Raw genomic sequence first — 20,621 nt, 5'->3', positions numbered from 1 at the left:
CGCTCCAGACCCGTTTCATCTGTGAATGGGAAGAAATGAGTCATTTCCCAGCGGCTGGGATGTGAAAAACTACTGGAAGGCGGGAGCCTAGGAGTTCTTGCCTGGGAGGGGGGGGAGGTCTGCGTTGGGTGATGTTGTGGTTTAACCCCGGCTGGCCACTACGGAGGGAGCTGAACCCTCACCCTTCTGCTGGCTCCCCACCAGGGAACCGGAGCCCGGCCCCCCCCTGAAACCAGGACAGGTGAGAATGGAAGAACGAGCTAATGATGCCCAAGCGGAGCTCTGGCCACCCCCAAGCCCACTGCTTGCATGTCAGCAATAATGACTCACTCTTCCTGAAAATCTACTCACTGCTAAACACGAGCACGTAATTTCCACTGCTCTGTGGAGCTGCAGTGCTGGGTGAGCTTGGCGTCCCGCATGACACCCTCCGAGAGGGCTTCGCCTGTCCCTGTAGCATCACACACATGCAAATCCTCAAGCTGCCCGTACAGCAATGCCTTACATAAAACATACGTGATGCTCCACGAGACATGGCAGCTCTAGAGACCTTTAAGACGCAGCAGGACTTTCAATGGTTTGCATTCAGACATGCATTTTTTTTTCTGTCTAAAATGCTGCAAAACTTCTGATCCCTCTTCCCCAGGCTTCCAGCCTGGTACGTTTTCAGCTGAACGCTTCTCCAGCTTCCACAGAACTGTGTCTCGGCCATCTGGTGTGCGTTAACCTTTGCACTCCTTAACAAAACATTAGACTTTTCTAGCCATGTGATAAGGTGTATCCAGCGAAGAGAGAAAAATGGCAGGGTAGGGTTGGGTTTTTTTTCCACATTACATTGACAGAGATGTATTTCGACAGCAGAGCAATGTCTCAGCAGAGATTAATGTTTGGTGTCACTGCCCTAGACGCAGGAAGACGTGATCATATTTGGCTTTAGGAGGTGGAAAGGGAGAGGTTCTGGTTCTAAAAGAAATTGCAGGGTTGCTTTCAGAGTTGGTAAGAAGGAAAGCCCAGGCTGCAGGGGAGCTGCAGGGCAGCACTCTCACATGGCACAGCTGGACACATGTGGCTGTGTGCAGGCTCAACCCACGTGCCGAAGATTTTTCCCTTTCTGCCCACACCTGTGCAGACCATCTATACAGACAACACTCAGCAGCCACAAAGTACCTGTTGGCATCGTTTGTTAATTAGTGCAAGAGACCTGCTTCTCTCAGCTAGGTCTAGAAAGGTATCTATTACTCCTGAATATGTAAAAAGTGGTATCACGATAGCTTTTATAGGGATTTGACAATAAAATATAGGATATTCTAAACTATACCAGCTATCTAGAGATGCTACCTGGGGCATCTACATTATCTCCTAATACTGCAAAGCCCACCGAAGGACAGTTCGGTTCCTCTAGAAGGTGTAAGCTGCTTGTACTTTTCCATGCATGCTGCACCACCTTTGCCTGTGTTTTATCATTTAAGCTGAGAATTCAGACACAGTTTTCCCAGCAGCGTGTGCAGTGTCGATGGTCCCGTGGCATAACCGTCAGCTGTGCGTTTTGTTGGAGCTGGCACCGTTTTATCCACCCAGCTTGATGAGAAAGGATTACGCAGAAACCAAACATGCGGCAACCGAGACGGTAACCCTGTGCAACTAAAGATTGAGATTATGTCTTGGCCAAGATGCACACTGAAATAACGTCTGACGGGACACAGATCCCTCTCCAGCTCACTACTCAGTAAGCCCCTTGTTGCCTGATCCAGAGCCTTTCCTGCTAGAGGTGCTGAGGCTGGTGCTGTCGGTGCATCTCTAGCCACCCATCCCAGCACAGCAACAACTGGTGCAGATGGAGGCCACCAGCACTGCGAGTAATGCTGAATAACGAGGAGAGGCCAGGCTGTTGCAAAGTTCATGCAGGTAGCTACCCTAGGTTTGCGGAACTCCTCCTGGAAGGTTCTCTTCATGTTCCAAACAGCTGGAATGTTGTTTTCTCTAGAAATTAAAGGTGACAAGAAATTGTTGAAATGCTAGCTTCACTGCTGTTACCTAAAGAACTCAAAGTAATTTTTAATAAGATTTTTTTTTTTTGTGAAATATGAATTTTGATATTTTTTTTGTCAAATTGGATTCAGCCTAATTCCAGAAGTCATCACATATCAAATGCCTTGTGTGGGTGCTCTCTTTCTCTGGGTATGCGGACCTATGTATAAGTACCTACCATGCTTTTGCTGTGCATCTTTGCATTTTACTTTTTTGACAGATTGCTTCTCCAGATTATTAAATATTGAAAAAGATGTATCCAGGGTTTTTTTTTCACACGTTTCCTTCATAGGTGGCATTCTTTTAATTTTATTCATTTTGTGACTACTACCCACTCTCCGATAGCATAGTGTGGGGTTCTTGGGAACGTGTCGAAGTAGCACGTTGGAAGAGGTGCAAGTTCCACTTGCTGATTTTCAGAACTCACGGTTTGGGGGATGGCTCCAGCTGGTTACGCAGGCTGTGTACCCAGCGGTGCCGCCCATACTGCTTATCTTCTGCTTATCTTCGTCAGGTAAGCAGTCAAAAATGAGAGAACTTCTCAAAGGTCGTACACCTGCCACCCACGTGTGGAGAGCTGGCTCAGGAGGCTGGCACGGTTTCCCTCATTCCCCTGCAAGATAAACTGCCTGAGGATTTATTAAAGACATTATAGGTCAAACTAGAGAACAGGCAGTCAGGCGTGACCTTGTAGGAAACATGAGAGATGCACCTAAAACGCTAATCCTGACCGATTTCTGGATGCCTTTTTGGACTTCTAAAAATTTTCCTTTGGCAGATCTCTGTTAGCTGCTTTTTCAAGATGAAATCAAGTCTCAGGCTTCCAGGCAATGCCACTTGCCATGAATCCCTGAGACTGGCTTGGAATTCTCTGGAACTTGCTAAGGTCTGCACTGCCCTGTTGCCCTCATCCTAAGACTGGCTGGGTTTTATGATTGTGATGTAATTATTATAGCTTCAAAAAGGTAATGGGTATTCTCTTCTGTCCATCCATACCAGCTGTATTAAGCTTCTCCACCTTCTTTAGATAGGTCTGCTATAAGGAGCTGCGCCAACATATTTTTTCTAGAAGATGCACTGCCCTAATAGTAGAGCGATGCTGGTCCTATTTACCCTTCCGCTGATCAACCCCAAATCCGTAACGCCATGTGTATCTGTTTGGTTTTGAAATGACTGGTGTTTCCCTAGATTAAGCCAGCTCTCACCACCATTTCATTTTGTGCGACTGAATTTACACTTCAGTTCATAGACTTCCACCGTCTACCCACAAGGTCTTACAGGGTAAATCAGGTTTGTCTCTAAGCTGCAATGAAATAGCAGGAGAAATCTCATCGCTGGAGCTGACACATCACAGCTTGAAACTGAGCTCCAGCCCCAAGTTATCTCCACTTGGCTTGAAAATAATAAAAGCAGAATAGTCTGTTATCTTAAAATCTGAAACTAGACCCAGGATGCAAGCGTCAGACTGGCTGGGGCGCTGCTGTTAAGGCTGGCTTTACAACAGGCGATGCTCAGAGGCTCTAGGGCCAAATTCTGGTCCCCTCCGTGTTGTAGCCACTACAACAAGGGACTCTGGCTCGCCTGCTCACCCCCCAGCTGTGAGGTTTGGGGGTTCATTGCAAACAGCAGCCTCCAAGTCCCATCCCCCCCTTCTGAGCGCTGTGGTGGGTAGCCTACACCATAAAGGGAGGCATCGTCCCCCTGCCGCATCTTTGGTACCTGCTACGTAGGAGAAAACCGTTGCAGGAAAAGCAGCTCGGGAAAGGCAGGTAACGAACATTTAATTGTGTGATGGTTCAGACCCATCGTGCACAGGGGAAAGGGCGTCATTATCTGCCCCAGAAGGGTCACAAATGTCTTTGGACAAAGAGCAGTGGTTGCGCTCATGCGAATCCTACAGCCAGCCACGAGATGCATTGTGCTTGCTCGCTCTCAGCACCTTTTCCCCAGCCCTTGCAGAAGCCTCCTGGAGGAGGTGCAGGATGTATCCCAGCTTTTCCCTGACTGGCAGCTAGCCAGTTCCACCCTTGGGGTGCACAGCTCTTCCCTCCACCATCTTGGCCTCTTACACCGTCAGGGGGAACTATGAGCAGGTGGTTTAACAAAACATTAGCAAGGATATGCCATAGCTTTAAAAAGTGTTTGAAGGGAAACAGAGCTGTGGCTTCTAATTTTTCGCTTCGCTGTCTGCGTAATGAAATACAGTCATAGCCACCTAAGTAACACCTTATGAAAAGGAAGTGTCGTGTTTTTATTGGACACCTTTTATTGCCAGCCTCGGTGAAAAGTGCAGTTGTGAGTGAGTATCCATTCCTTAAGCCTTTCACCAGCTTGTAATCCTGCCAGAGAAGGGCTCCTTCTTGGAGACAGAGATTTGCAGCAGAGAGGGTTACTTTTTCCAGGGTCTGTAGTGATACGACAAGGGGCAGCAGTTTTAAATGAAAAGAAAGTAGGTTTAGATGAGATATAAGAAAGAAATTCTTTACTATGAGGGTGCTGAGGCACCGGCACGGGTTGCCCAGAGGAGCTGTGGATGCCCCATCCCTGGAAGTGTCCCAGGCCAGGCTGGATGGGGCTGGGAGCAACCTGGGCTGGTGGAAGGTGTCCCTGCCCATGGCAGAGGGGTGGAACTAGGTGATCTTTAAAGGTCCCTTCCAACCCAAACCATTCATTCTGGGATTCTATTGACATGACAACGTGGTAGGAAATTCCCCCAAAAGAGTGCCAGTCCGTGGATTGTAACAATCACACTAGTCATAGCAGCGGTTTCAAGATTATCTTGGAAAGACTAGTTCTGAAACAAAGTGTGTAGGAAATACAAGGCACCTTTTCTCCAAGGGTCTCGCTTAGGAAACTGTAGATTTTCTTGTCCACTATAAGGCTGAGTAGATACGCTCACTGTTAGGAGAGTCTTTTTAAAATGGCATGAGATGTTTGTGATCGGTCAGTCACAATTAGCAACATTTGGAAAATAAACCAGCAAGATGAACAAAAATAACAGAACACATTGGATTGGTCACTGGCTGGTACTTTGCTATGTCTAGTGTTGCGTGCAGGTGGTTAAACCCTGTAATGGCAGAAAATAATGGGGAAGAGAATTTACTCCACGGTGAATGCCAGAGCACTATGAGGTGAAATTCTTCTAAGCAAAAACCTTCCCTAGGCTGGCCAGGGGCCCGCTGACATAAAACTGCCATGCAGCGCCTCCAAAGCCCTGGTCTATTCAGAAATGAATTAAAATGTTTTTGTAATAGCAATCTGTCCCTTTCTTAAGTGCTGGTGATGCACACTTGTTCCAGGGACCAGGTGGTTTCCTGGTGGTCGGGATTGCTGAGGATCTCTCCATGGGACTGGCTGCTCTCCGGGGCTGGAAATGCTTTGGTAATGGTATTCTAGCAAAAAAAAAAAAAAAAAAAAATATCAAAATTATTACTGTGAATTTGCTATCATCAAACCATTGAAAATACATTCCAATGGGTCATCTACTCTGCTTCCCATTCCTGAAGAATACCTGTCCTTCATCAGTGCTGGATTTCTCCTTGCTCCTGTCCCAAACCAGACTATAAATAGAAGAATCTGGTTTACTCTGCACCACAGGCAGGATTCTCCCATGAGAAGCCTGTGCTGCAGCAAAGCAAGAGGGGACGAGCGTTCTGGTCCTGCTGGAGTTCCTGGCGTGACAGTAAGAGCTTTGCAGACATCTGGACCAGCATGAGATGGATGCTGTACAGCCAAGCACAGCAGCACTTTGGCACCTATTGAAAATCCAATTTTTTCTCTGCATCCACATCTTTTTCTTGCATTTAATCGATAATAATAACAGACTGGCAGGTCATTCATGCAGAGGAAACGTCCCAGAATGTTGTTCCACTCTGAGGAATTGCTTCCTCCAAGCTGTTGCTGTGCAATCTTCATTACACTTCTATTTCTAAGGAAATCATCTTCTCTTTTGAAACAGATATTCTAAGCAGAAGTTTATATCAGGTGTTTAAAGACAGCCTTTATTGTTCAGTTCTGAAAAAACACTTGGAGGGTTAACAGATGAGGCCAGCATGAAAACTTCTACACAGGGGTTGTAATTACGTAATATAGTAATTTCATAGCTGTGCACAGATTCAGCAATTAACTGTTACTGGCTTCATAACTATTTTATTAATACTAGTGATTATTGTTGTAAAATTTCACTGAAGTGCTTGACTGGATGGTGTATAGTGTCATCTCCATAAGACAAGCAGTAATATGTCTGAAAGGGTTTTGACCTAAAAAATGACCAGAGTAAATAAATAAAAAATAACCAGGGCATTTGACATCAATAGCTTTTATATTTCGTTGTATCTTTAGCAAGCTTCACAGAAGTTTAGATTTACTCAATTAAAAACCATGCAATGGTGTTCTTGGACAACAGCTAGAAAACTAGATCAGGAATTCATAGTAGCATCGTCTTCTAAAATTGTGCCGTTGCTGTTTAATCTCCTGATCTCTACTAAGATGATTAACTGCTGCTGGTCGTGGTGATGGTGTAGTTGACATCAAAAATCCGTGATTCTTTAAAATTATGGACCATCTAAAGTTTTTCCAGGGGGGGTTGTAGGCTGTAGGGGAACGAAGGCAGTGGGTTGATTGACACGGATGATGTGCAGCTGTAGCTTGCCCCCGCAAAGTGGTTACATAGCTCTGAGGAGTGTGGGAGAAGAAGACCTGGATGAAGGAGGAGCCTGGGGCAAGCGGAGTGGGATCTGGGGCAAGTGGAGAGGGACCTGGGGCAAGTGGAGAGGGACACGGGGCAAGTGGAGAGAGACCTGGGGCAGTGTGGTCTGGCCTCTGGAGGATGGAGAATCAGCATGGACAGTAGAGTCTGATAAATGGTAAAGCTTTTTTGCTGCTTGCTAGTTTGTGTTGCGGTATCTCCTGACTGCTGGAACTGAAACTGTCAACGGTAGACCTGTCTTAAGACTTCATCAAGTGTACAGACACGAGGTACGTGCTTTCTTAGTCACCTTTGGGTTATTTTTAAGTTGTCCAAGTATGGCTCCTTTGACTGGAAAAAGTCACTAACTTGATGCTGTTGGAGGATGCGGAGAAACGGAGGGCTAACGATGGAGGAGTCGTGGGGAACAGAAACTGTGTAAAACAAGCTCGGGGCTCTGCTGTGTTGGCATCTGGCTGGATAGATAAAATATCCATAAAATCTATGACTCAAAGGGCAGTGCCTCTCTATTTAGAGGAGGCAGCACGGATACAAAGGGCTTCAGCACTTATTTTTGTGTTTATCCAGCAATCCCAGTTCCCAGGGGGTGTTGGCACTGCCCTTACAGGGCAGCCAGCCCAGCTCCTCTGCCCCCACATGCTCCCCGTGGAGGAGCTGCCAGCCCTTCCCGACGTGATGTGGATGCTGGTGTGCTCAGATTATTTATCGAGAATCAGGGCTGGGAAGCATTGCCAAACATCCCCAGGTAGCTTCCTTCCCTTCTGCGAGGAGAATAAAGCCTGATGTGTATTTCTGTGAAAAACAATTGCAGGTCAGAGATTTTTTTGCTCCCAGGCGACAGACTTTGCCTGCAAGATTCTCGGCACCAGAGGTTCAGGGGTCAAACGCTTTGATGTCAGGAGTGAAGTGTTCCTTCACAAAGCACTAAAGTCTTAGAAGAAGCAGATGGTTTCATGCAGAAACTGCCTGAGCATAAAATGATCTCGCAGGTGACTCGTTCCTTATTTCTCTAAAGCCAGAGCAAGAACTGTTTTGGTGTGGTAATGACAGCTGTGGACCGAGATGCCATCGACGAGCTTTTAAGTGAATGAGGATGCAATATACTCCTGCTGACAGCTTCCTCGAAAGGGAAGATTTATTAGCCTTCTTTCTGGGTGAGGAGCTGATTCTGGTTTATGCCGGTAGCCAAGAGCCCCAAACTTTTCATCGCAAAATAACCTGCCCCCGCAGCTTGCTAACTGCCAAGGGGAGGTGGCAGCAGGGTGATCCACGGGGTGTAATTAATTGCCTTAAGGGCTTACAACAACAAGGAACTCCTGACCCATCGTGTTTTGCATTCCTGGGGATGAGCGTAGGTGCCGGAGTTGGCACCAGAGGTCTTCACAGGGATGGCTTCAGTGCTTGCCAGGAGCTGGACTGGTGAGTCTGGTTGGAGGTTTCCTCGAAGGCTGAAGCAGAGCCACATTTTCTGCTCCTGAAGTTACATCTCGTCTGCCCAAAGGCAACGCTTTAACCAAAGAGTTTTACATAACCTGACTAGTGAGGTTATTAACCTGTTATTACCATCAGGTTTGTGGCCCAAGTGACAGTGCTCTGCCATGGTGTGCCTCCGCTTACGGCTGCTGGTGTAACTGGGAGCTGGCCGTAACCTCCTGCCTGCAAGGTCACCCATCCCAGTGTCGTACCAGCCACACACAAACGTCCTGGGAGGAATCAGAGGGTCACCTTGCTGTGCCAGATCTGAAGGGACATGGGTAGGTGTAGCTTGGAGAGAGGGCACGCATGCTCCAAATTATTTTAACTGAAGATTGATTTTTAATTTGCATTAAATGCAGCGTTCGCTTAAGCTTATGGTGACCAAGTGCCCGGGTTTTTTGCAGAGACGGGTGTTCTCTCCAGAGGTAATGGTGCTTGCTGACTGTCCAGCTGGCTGGAGAGGAGCGGGCAATGCCCCCGGTGCCTGCACCCATGAGGTTCACCTGCCCGGGCATCCAGCACCATTGGTGCAGAGACCCTGTGGAACATCAGCGATGCCATTTTTCTTTCTTCTTTGCATCACTAAGGACATCTCGATGTTGCATCATCGCCACAGAAGACTGAAAGAATTCTCGATCTTCACTTTGTGGTTTTTGTTTTATTTTTTTTTTTTTTTAAATGAGAGATTTTCCTTTCTCTGTTCCACCTACTGGGTTTGAAGTGGAGGATACCTTCTACAGCTTTTCACTACTCGAGTTTATTTTAAAATAATTTCTTTTAAAAAACAACTCTTTATTTTTTAATTGGTTTTGCAAAAATGCATGCTCTAAACTGTCTGTTTTTTCATCTATCAAATAGGGTTTGGAAATGTTAAAGGAGGAATGTAATGGATGTATTTTCTTAGTAGATACAGTGATCAGCTCTTTGGAAAGAATGCATCATCTCTGCTAAAAAAAAAAAAAAAAGTTGATATGTATCAATTTTGAGGTCTTTCACAAGTGGAATAACCACAGGTAACTTTATAAACTTATCACCCAGCTATGCAATTTTAAATCCAGCAGATCTGCAGTCCACGTTAAACCCCGATAAAAATGCATCGGATTGAGGTGAAAGGAAGAGCGTATACCATAGCTGCCAACAATAGTTACCTTGTAAATATTGAAACGGAAGTTTCAGTATTCTCTATAGTCACAATGTGATATGCTAGTGTAAAAGTCTGTTTAAAGTATGGCATTAGTACATTAAATAAAAAGATGAAAGGCATGGAAACGGATACTATGCTTTTCTAAAACTTCATAATTTGATATCCTACAAGTTTTGGCTGAAAGGGGGGAAAATGTCAAGTCAAAGTGTTCTCCAGACTTCTGGTGGTACCATGTTTATGGTTCTGTATGGGAATATTTTGCATATTATTTATATTAGAAGTATGGGCAGTTGGCTGCGTCAGCTTTAGTGGCTTTACAGATGGCTGGTAAAGTCTCTTGCTATCTTCAGACTGTCAAGGCACAATATATTTATGTGTTTTGAAAAGTGCAGATACTATTTGTTTGAAGGAAGTATTTGATAAGTTGCAAACACTAAAAAAAATTCACAAAAAATAACCTATTAATGGAAAGTTTGTAAAAAGGGCCAAGTTGGTCACTTAACTGTAAATTTCGTAAACTCGGATACTGATTTAGAAGACAGCAAGCAATGAGTGTAAATCCACAAAATACTTAGATTAGCAGATGGTTTTATATGTAACTTAAATATACATGCGTACATGTTTGAAGGAAAGTTTTGTCTCCAATGAAAAATTAAATAAGAATTTGTAGACAGTAAATGGAGCAAAATCACTCCAGATAACATTGCTTTCTGCTTCCCCTGACAATCCTGAATTCACAAAGAAAACTGTGGGTTTCTAGAGAGATTCCATAAATCCAAAAGAAATGCAGCACCAAAGAGTAGTTTTCCTTTAGTTAAATAGATTCAAATGTCAAAAACAAAATAGTGATAGCTATTGTGTTGAGAGCTTAATCTCTGCTGTACCTGCTGTGACGTTTAGTAATGACTACTTGGAAAAAATACTTGCAATTGAGATCTAGAAATTTAATTTCAGGATTTATGGTGAGCTTGGAAAAAATCTCCCTCTGCAAATTGCTACCATCAACAATGCACGTGTCCTCTTGGACTCTCAGTGCCACCTCTTCCGAAACTGGTAAGCAGAATTCTGTGTCTACACTTTTGGTCTCAATTTTTTTTATTTTGTAATCTTACTGCCTAGCCATACAAGTGTTCAATTCTTAATGCAAGAAAAAAAAACCAACAGTGGCTATCAAAGTCTTTATTTCTCTTAAAGTAAGGCACAAGGAAAATGTGTCAAGTCCAAGTGCAGAATGAATAGATGTGGCTGGGGAAAGGCTGGATGCAAATACTGTTGCAAAAACTGACTGACAGCCTGCATTCTCTGATGTTTGAGAGCCTGGACAACATTACTCTTGCTTTATTTTCAGGTTTTCTTTTTTCTAAAGACACATCTGTGGTAGTAAGGCAATTCCAGAGAGAGTTAAATTCATTCAGATAAAAATCAAAATCGTGCCCTCCTTTGGCTTTATTCCCCTTGCGTTCCTCAATTGCCTCGTTAACCCAGAGCATCAGGCACCTTCTAAAGGCTCAGGGCTATGGGCTTCGCAGGCAGGATCATCTCGTGGGGTGGCTGACCCCGAGCAGTGTTGCACCCACTTTCTGATCATCTGCTTGCTCCATGCTCCTCTCCCATTGCTGTAAAGACTAGTCAGAGCTGGGAGAGGCAGCAGAGTCCACGTCTTCTGTGTCTTGTTCGTGTGGGGACACTGGCTGCCCACCTTTAACGCGTTTCCACTTCATTCTTCTGTTTTGAAACCATACTTTGACCTGAGTGATAAAAAGGAAATAATTACTTCTTGCCTTAATCTGAGGTGTATAAGCAGACCTACGCACAGGTGCCTACCAGTAGACAGATGTTTTGTGGGATTCTAGGAGAAAAGGGGAAAAGAACCTCACAAGTTTAGGTAATTCATCTCTCTAAAAAAGGCAGGAACAATTAATTCTTCCTCAACTGTTCCTGGCAGATGTTTCTCTGAGACCTGCAAAGGTAGCACAAGTGCTTTGCCTGGAATCTGTCTTTGTCAACCAGGCATGTCAATCCAACGGGCACGGTGCATCTAACATCTTTTAACATCCAGTCCATCCAATCTAATGCTTCAGGAATTGTGATTTGCTTCACTTAATTGAGCAAATCCTCTATTGTCCACTAAGCTTCGATAAGGGAACCCCGACTGCAATCACAACGAGAGAAGAGGAATCTCTCTCTCCACAGAACTCTGCATTTTTGTCTTTCCTTATCACCTTAAAATGCTACCTGACCCGGGAAGAATGCAGGTATCAGACATATATCATGGAAATAATTTCCTGGTAATTGCAGTCGAAGGTGATATTCACATTCCACCTGTAAGCCTTGACGTATCAGTATGTACCAACGAGTGGTGGTAAACAACACTCAGTAAGTATCAGCTATTCCCAAATGTGTCTTGAGTTCAGATAAACATAATTACACTTATTACCTAATTACAGAAATTTGTAATGAATGTGTTCTATAAGAATGTGGAGACTTTGTATTAAAATACCTCTGTGCCATTGCAAAAGTACACCCTTGAGTAACATATCTGGTTTTTAGCTTTAGGGAGAAGTTGTGGGGGAGGAAGGTGAAGCTGGGAGGCGGGAGGGGGGGTCGGGACGTACTTGTCTCTCGGTGAGATCCAGGTTCACAGCTATCTCGTATCTCCTGAGCCTTGTCAAGTAGTTATGGTGGGCAAATTCAGCTTCCAGCTCCCGTAGCTGCTCCTTTGTGAAAGCTGTCCTTTCCTTCCGGGATTTGCTGCTTGTTTCTGCCTTGTTGCTCGTGTTCTGGTTTTCTAAGAGGCAAGCACACATGGCATGTAATTTGTAGTTACATCGATCTGTGGGAACATGTGTATTGCAGAGGTCTGATATAAACTACTTTATATCATATATACATATTAACTAATCAAAGTTTTTCTGACTGTTATGTTATGCTCCTTGAGCTCCGTGTGGTTTATCGGTGGTGGTGGCATTGGAGGAAGGTGGGAGAGCTCAGGGTCAGGGTGGGGTGGGTGTGCAACGTCAGAAATGAGAAGCTATGGGAAGGGAGTAGTTGTTCCTTGCCCTAATTGCCTCCAAAGTTTCCTTCCCCGCATCTTTACTTTCATTCCTTATATACGTGTTACCACTCTCTCCTGATCTCCCAAGCAATGGGCAGCAAAGACTGCACCTGGTGTATACAACGTGTAAGGTGCGTGGTGATGGTCTTTGGTGCTGGGTTTAAGGTGCTGAGCAAACCCCCTAAGCCAGTGTACGGCCTGGGAATGCTGTGTGGGTGTGGGGGCAACGTGGTAAAACAAGCAAGACCAGAGCGCCAGCGTTCTTTGAATTGGCACATGATACCCCAGGCTTCGAGCTGCTTCTGCTCCTTGCTGAATGAGAACCACAAGGAGATCTGGTGTCTGTGTGCTTGACTGGCCTCAGTATCGTCCTTGTCATCATCCTTGTCGCTGTGCTGCCCTGAAACAACCTTTTATGCTATTTCTGCACTTGGCTGCCTATTTCAAAGACAAATTTCAAGCCATAGCCAAAGGGATGCTGCACCAGTGAAGCCAAAAATCAAATAGTCACTTTGCCTAAGACTGTGGCAATCTTTCTTTTTTTCTTTTTTCTTTTTTTCTTTTTCCTTTTTTTTTCTTTTTCTTTTCTCTCTTGCATTTTTAAATCTTGCTTGTGAAGAATCTCCAAGCAATGCAAGGAGAAAAGCACTTGTTTCAGTGAACAAAACCCAAACTGCCCATCTGTCAGGGAGTCAGTTTTACACGTTCCTTGACCCTTTTCTCACCTCTTGCTCCTGTGCCTGGCTAGATTCCCTGAACTGAAGATGCTGGTAGGTTTTTTCATTATATTGAGGATTAATTACTCAATTTTTGTGTGCAACCAGTGTGCCATGAAGTTCTGTGTGTCCTAGCATAATATTTCTACATAGAAATGATATACGAAATTGTAGCAATGAGCTGGACAGGCAGCAGCATCTTCTAGATGTCCCTTTGGTTGCCAAAGTAATAAAGCTGGAAAAATTTGAGATGTGTGGCTGTAGGCTTCATGGTTGACCTGATCTTGGCTCCATCCGTGAGAAACAGAACTCAAACACAGGTCCCATTAGTGATGATGTGCACAGGGACCAGTGTGTGACAGGCTGCAGCTGTACTGCTATCCACTATGAGGAAATCAGTCTTGTTTTCATCAACGTTGTTCCTGCTACTTATACTTCAAAAATGCCCAAATAAAGTTGGGGAAAGTATGAGGAGAGAACCCCAGGAGTTGCTCCCCATGCTTTTGCCACCAGCTTTGGGAGCCTTGATCTCCAGAGCTTCCCCCTGGGCGTCTCTGCTCCCCCAGCAAACCCACGGCAGGGTGAAGCAGCTCTCCAATTCCCATAACATTGCAGGGACTAAAGCCACCTCTGTCAAATTAATCTGGAATAAAACTAGCTAATATAACCTGAACATGCACATGAGCTCGCCAGTGAGCCCTGTGAGGACATCCTTCCGAAGGGGCAGTTTCACCTATTTTCACCTCCAAAACCCCAACATGAATAATTTTAAATAGCCAAGTGTTGCTGGGAGCAGAGGATGTGGAGCTTGGAGCTGGTCATCCAGGCTTTATGCCACAGGGTGTTGTAAAGAGATGTGATTATTCATGGCTGGAGGTTTTGTGGTGTTGGAAATAGGTTGTTGCTTTTTATTTCCAAAAAAAAGTTGGAAATAGGGCTTAGTTGCTTCAGAGTTTTGACAACAGAATGCGGAAAATGGCAAATCTGGTGTGAAAGGATGAATTAGCTTGGAAAGATTTTCCTCCTGCACTGATAGTTTTTTTAAAAAAAAGCACAACAAAACCAGACAAAACTGCTTGGGAATGACAGGGACATCTGTGTCCCTGCCATGAAGCACACGTACTGCCAGGGTCCCTCCATTCCATGTGTGGTTGACATGAACCCAAGAGCCTTTCCCAAGGGCTGCAGCAGAATACGTGCCCAAATGGTCCATCTCCCTATGCTATGAAGTTTCCAGAACAAAACCTGTGGCAGGCACCAATCCGTACACGTGTGAATGAAGGGGCAGCCCATTCCCTGCAAAACAAGGGGCTGAATCCAGCACTGGGGGCTGGGCAGCAGAAGCTGGCTTTGCTTTGTGCTTACATCTAGTGTAACTGAATCAGGATCAGCTCTCACGGTGTAGTTCTTACTCTCCCTCACCGTTTCGGACTGGTCTACTAACAACTAACGCTTTGGAGGAAAGCACGAGGACTCTGCACGGTGCAGACACAGGGTTTGGGCACCACAGAGGGTGCTGGCGCTTGTGCGTGGAGGATCCAGCCTGCCTGATAGATGTTTGTGGTGATCCACAGCCTGGATCGATGCACCTGGTGTTTGTTATTCTGCAAACTACTGGCAAAAAATCCGAAGCAACTGCACCACGTCGCTTTTGTCCCCCATGCTGAAGGCTTTGAGGGCGTATTTATTCTAAGTGCTTAAATTGAGTAGCAAGACGCTGATAGATTTTGCTGCAGTGCAACATAAAATTCCGAAAGCTATCGGGAAACGTTGGCCAAGTAAGTGACCTCATCAATAGTGGATTCATTTGGCAGCTGATAATAAAGCATCCAGAAGTTACTCCAGCGTGCACCTTGTGGAATAATGCTCAGCAGTGGCTGCGTGGAGGGCTATGACACACGACGTTCTGCACCCAGACCCCTTCAAACTGGTCAGAGACTTGCCAATTCTTTGCTTTTCGGTCCTCTTCAGGTTAACTGCTGCTATCTGCTCTTACCTACGCTTTTCTTTTTTTTTTAAAAAAAAAGGCTTTTTGTGCTACCGCAACTGTGAAGGGGAATTGCAAGCTTGGAAAATCCTCTTTACAGTTAGTGCAAAGCTGGGAAAGGTTGGCAGGTAGAAATGCAGATCAGCTTTGCGCATTTGAATATAAAAACCTTTCCAGAATTCTTCAGTCAAGGACATCGTATGGATATCGTATGGTTAACGTCGTTAAGGGAATCATTGCACACTGTTTTTGCTTTCCCATCTCTGCTGCAGCCTTGCTAACAGTCTGTATTGTTTCATTCACACTCAGTACAGCTGCCTGAATCCTACTAGGTGTTGCAGAGCTGTTGTTGGAGATCTGGGGACTTCAGGTGTGTGATAACATAGGTACTATTTAGGACAGACAGCCACTTTACTGAAACGTTATTTGCAAACGTTAACGGCCGTGGCTTGTGGATGGAGAGGAGGGGCAGCCATGAAAGCCAGCGCAAGGTGAACTTCTACCTGCGGGCACCTAAACAGGGCAACCTAAATCACAGGAGCCTGTAGAGAAATGGAAAGGTGTGTGCGTGTTTATCCACGAGTACTTGGACTAGATGCCACTATTGTTATTGCCATATTCCTCAAATGTTTGTAATACATCAGTGCTTCAAAGCAAGTTTAAGGATTGACAAGCTTTTTTAGTATTTTTTGCACCATTCTGCTTATTTGTCTAAAATAAATGCCTCTCTCAGACTTTTCTCAGAATGTGTTGCAAAGAGCCATGGTCCAAGATCTGTATAACTTGTAATAACTATGGTTTTCACAAGAACCAAAGGTTTTTGCACACACGAGTACAAGTCGCAGTAATGCTGTATCTATATTGCAGTTCAGGTGAAACTGTGGTGGATAAGGCACCAATTAAAATAAATAGTTTATTTTATAGGGTTTTTCTTCAAATGAATTCAGTATATTTTTCTTTACTAGCCCAGTCTCTGAGGAGAAGGCTCTGGGTACCTAGAATTTTTTTTTTTATTATTATTATTTTAATTTTTATTTTTTAATTTAATTTTATTTTTATTTTTTAAAAGCAGTTAAGGAAAATTCTCAAGAGGAGAGAGGAGACTTATGTTCTACTTAGAATAAACAATCAGTATGTGACGTGTCCAGCTGCATTTCTGGAACCGCTGTAAAAGCAAAGGAAATCACGATAAAATTGCTCATAGACTTTGCCCTCGTTTGCTTTATTTGGCCTGGGGACAGAAGGAAGGCAAAGCTGGCAGGAGGAGTATCGCATCATTCCATCTGCTGCCTGGTAAGCAGAAAGAAAAAGGAAAAAAAGAAAGGAGGGAGTGAAATGAAAAGCCACGGAGCCCCCTTTGGGATGTTTTCATATTCTGCCTTTGCTGGAGTAACAGCTTGTACAGACAGCGACAGTTGCTAGAAGGTAGGAGACACCGTGATTTCCAGCGGTGTCATTGCTTACAGCTCCCCTGAAAGGGAAAGTGTGGGGGACAGCAGCGAGCATGAAGGGAGGGTGACAAGGGTGCTGGTAACAGAGAATAGAAGGAATATTTGCCTTAAAGCAGGGAGATGCACTTTGGCATCAATCTCTCCAAGAATAAGACCACCCCTCTAACCCAAGTATACTGAAATACGCTGTTTACCTTTGACTAGCAAATGTTTAAAGAAAGCATTATTTACTTTCATTTTATTTTTTTAAAAAGTCATTGCATTTGGATTTCGGGGAAATTTTTTGCCCCAAACGTGTTTTTTGTTTGGGTTGTTTGGTTTTTTTTTTTTTTTGTAATAGAATTTAATTTAAATTCTACAAAGCTGTGTTTATAAAGAAAAAACAGATAACTGAAGGGAGTAGATTCTGGTCATCAAGAGTTTTTGAATATTATTTAAGTGTTCCCTGACAGCCTATTCCTATTGGAAGAGAGCAGAGATTAGGACTAACTGTGTGACAGCAAGAGCGTGAATACAAGTGTTTTGTTTAAATTGCAAACCGGAGAAATGAAAGTTGGATTAGAGGCGGCTTCTGTAGCTAACCTGTGAAAGCTAAAAGTAAATAAATACTTTTGTTGCTGTGCTGTCCATCTGTAAAATGGGGATACTGGAAAATACTCCTCGTTTTGTAGCAGTGCTGTGGGGAAAAATACACTGCAGCTTGTAAATGAATACTGCAGCAAATGAAAGCATCTAAGCATCTTAATTTTTGACGGCTTAGGAGAAAACAATTTTATGCATATTTCACATCTAGATTTGAGACAGCAGTGGATCGGGGGTTATATAACTATGAAATTATTGAATAATGCACATCACAAGAATGTGTTTTATCAACTAGGATGACATAATGAAAACTACATTTTCTGCATTGTTGGACATGGTACCGACAGGAAACTTTTAGCACCTCCTTGTTAGGAGGTAAAACCATTTACTACTTAGTGAGGCCAAATAGAATTTACACCTAAAGGGAGACTTTGCATCGTGTACTTCTTCCCATAAACCGAGATGTCAAAACCCTAGGATAAAAATTCTGCCTGGCACAGGCAGCTCAAGATGAGGGATCTTTGCTCCTTGACTGCCATTCTCTTAAGCCTGGAGATATGGCAGGTATGCAGCGTGTAACTCCGCATCCCAGGACTTTCAGCTCAGTGTATACGTGCCATATGATTCCCAGCAACGTACATTGTGCTGATGAGTAAAATGCCCGTTCAGTAAATGCCCGTTCAGTAAACAAGATCCACAGGAGTGAAATACAGACAGCAGAGGTCATCAAAGAATAAGCCACTTCGTTTCAGTGTTGTTATTTCCCCGGGCAAAATTTAAAAACTCGTTTCCTCATCAGCTTGACGTCTTAATTCCTAATCTTACAGGTGCTCTCACTCCACAGCCTGTGCTACCCCACAACCCTGATTCCATACGACCTACCTGAGTTTTCCTTTTTCCTTTTGGATGACTTTTTCTCAGTCCCATTCGTAGCGTTTATGGGCACCTCATCATCTTCATCCATACCCACCACCGCGCTCACTAGATTGGGGCTGCTGCCTTCTGCCTCCCCAGAACCCAAGGCCAGTCCTGGATTTAGGCGTCTCCTGGCCTCGGTTGCTGCAAAATGCCAGTCGGGGTGTTGGAAAGAGGGGTGCTGCTCCCCCAACGCCCGCTCCTCCTGCGGGAAGCTGTGGAGAGCGGTCAGCAGGCAGGAGGGGGAGAAATCGGAGTAAGTAGCAAAGTCTGATTTTTGATGGAAGGAGAACGGTGCCGGCGGGTAGTGGTTCAGCCCCGGCGCTGCGGGGACATCCGTGGGGGTGCTCCGCAGGCACCCCCAGAGCGGGGCAGGAGGCTGGGGGCTGCGCATGCAGCTGCTGCTGGGGGGATCCATCTGCTTCCGATCCTGTCCACACGCCAGTGGCCCTGGCTGCTTATACCGGGCTTCAAAATGGGAAGAGGAGCAGGGAGGAGGTCTTCCCAACTTTACCAAAGGGATCACCTCCCTAAACAACGCTTTGTCTGTGGGGTTTGTGCTGTTGCAGGTTGGTTACTTCGGGAACTCTTCTAAGCATCTTCATCATCCTGGCTGGAAGAAGCGGATCGAGGCAGCGATGCTCCCGAATCGCTTCCCAAGGGCTGCAGCGTGCGTCCTTGCAAAGTGCTGGGCAGGAACCACTTTTTTAAAGACCGGGCTGGGGAGAGAGTGTCAAGTTTGGGGAGTGAAATGTGAGAGAGGGGAGGGAGGGGTTAACATACATGTGCTCAGCCCCTCCAACCAAAGCAAAGCAGGCAACTATTAATCATCTGAAACCTTATATGCACGTCTAATGGGATTTGCAGATGGAGCCTTTTAAAGAAACAATGCCTGTATTTTTTTTTTTAAAGGGAAAAAGCAGCACACACACACCAAAAAAAAGGCTTTAATGTTTCCCCGTAACACTATGAAGTTATTTTTATTGCGCTGTTAAACAAAATTCCCCAAGTCTTGGATTTGGAAAAAGCCCTAATGCAGAATTCAACAGATGCCAAATTTCAAGAACTAAAGTGGGAAATAAAGTAAGGAAGGACTTCACTGATTATATATAATTTAAGGCCCAATCCTAAGCTTAAAAAAAAAAAGTATTAAACCTGGCTTTTGCACACATGCAAGGTTTTGAGTGATTTTCTGTTTGTTTTGTTAGCTTTGTAACATGTATTCGCTGAGAGTTGGGGGTTGTTGCCAGTGGCGGTTATTCTTTCTGAATTCTACTTTCCAGGGAATTTTCAATATGCCACTCCTTCCTGTGAGGAAATCTTCTGCTTCTATGCCAATGCAAGACATGTTTTTCATCTTTTGTTGAAAGTTTTATAGTTTTTCCTAACAGAAAGCAGATTCTTCGACCCTAGAGCCATCAGAGTTGAAAAGACATGAACAGGGAATCTGTTCTCAATCCCTTTTCCACAGAAGCGTGGCAGTTCAGAATCCAAACCCTGCTACGCTACAGTTCCTGCAACTTCTCTCAGGGTTCTTCTCCATGATTTTAAGGACAATTTATGCGTGCATGTATTCCATCTTTCCATAATCTGTGTTTCCAAGACTTATTCCCCTAGGTCTTGCTCCACACTGTGTGCACCCTCCTTCACTCCTCCCACCATTTGTGCTGAGGTTTGTGGTTTTCTCTCCTAGACACGGAGATTTAACAGATGGACAGCCTTAGTTTGTCACAGGGGCTTAAGTGATACTTTTATTTGGCTTCTGTATAATTCAGAATTGTAACGTTTCAAGGCAACAAGTGAAACAAAACAAAAAAAAATAAATTGTGCTTATCCTGATATATCAATTGGTTCTTAGAGCTTGGCCTTTTCCAAGAAATCAAGTGGGTTTAGCCTGGGTCTTTCTGAACAAGAACATCAAATTCTGTTCTATTGTGAGATTCTTGCAAAAATACTAAATATCTGATGCCCAATCCATTCACTAGGAAGAATTATCCTAACTATTTAAATCTGTTGCTGTGTTGTTCGAGAATAAACATTAAAATATATTTCTTGCTCACCGGCAGGAGGAAAACCCCCCAATTCTTTTTTTTCTGAAAGGCCAGGTTTACTGAATTTATATATATGCAAATGTTCAGGGCACTGGCAGAATCTAAGAGCCAGAACTTTTTGCCAATGCAAAGCATTTCATTTTCATTCTCCGTGTGTGTTTTCATGTGTATCACCCCCGCTCGCTTCAGTCTCGTGGGTTATTAGGAGGTTGTATGAATTCAAGCCTGGGTCTGTTGTTTTTCAGTTTACAAAACAACCTAGCTAATTATGCCAACGTTTATGTCCTTGCACATGTACTTGGGGGAGAGGAGGGAGGCTTGCCTGTTGGTCTGGTGTCCCCTTCAGCCAGGTGTAGCTTTGGGCTCCCTTCGGGAATGCCCAGGAGCTCCGGGCAGAGGTCGGGCATCACTTGGTACTCCAGGTTAAACCGCTCAGATGCTGTTTTCCCAGCAGAGCTGTCACTGCTGCTCCTGCAAGCTCAGCTGTGGGAAAAGGAGACGGCCTGGC

General features: G+C 44.5%; 1 protein-coding gene across 1 annotated transcript; it reads right to left on the bottom strand.

Annotated features, from left to right (window-relative positions):
* Positions 1-10,588: 10,588 nt before the first annotated feature.
* On the bottom strand, positions 10,589-18,735 carry MEOX1 (mesenchyme homeobox 1). The gene is made up of 3 exons (XM_005439437.3): positions 18,030-18,735; positions 11,972-12,144; positions 10,589-11,104 (listed from the first exon to the last, which is right to left on the bottom strand). The coding sequence occupies exons 1-3, from the start codon at positions 18,478-18,480 to the stop codon at positions 10,982-10,984; spliced, it is 747 nt and encodes a 248-aa protein (XP_005439494.1). The 5' UTR covers positions 18,481-18,735; the 3' UTR covers positions 10,589-10,981.
* Between the last annotated feature and the right edge of the window lie 1,886 nt (positions 18,736-20,621).

This window comes from Falco cherrug, chromosome 20 (genome assembly GCF_023634085.1).
Source record: "Falco cherrug isolate bFalChe1 chromosome 20, bFalChe1.pri, whole genome shotgun sequence".
In the NCBI taxonomy this organism is placed as follows: domain Eukaryota; kingdom Metazoa; phylum Chordata; class Aves; order Falconiformes; family Falconidae; genus Falco; species Falco cherrug.
The sequence above is the reverse complement of the archived record's forward strand: the minus strand, read 5'-3'. Positions and strand labels throughout refer to the sequence as shown.

Coding starts and splice junctions, on each gene's coding strand:
- MEOX1 (XM_005439437.3), bottom strand. CDS start 18,480: ATGGATCCCCCCAGCAGCAGCTGCATGCGCAGCCCCCAGCCTCCTGCC. Junction 12,145..18,029: donor AAGGAAAAAGGAAAACTCAG/GTAGGTCGTATG, acceptor CTTGCCTCTTAG/AAAACCAGAACACGAGCAAC. Junction 11,105..11,971: donor TGGATCTCACCGAGAGACAA/GTACGTCCCGAC, acceptor TTTATCACTCAG/GTCAAAGTATGGTTTCAAAA.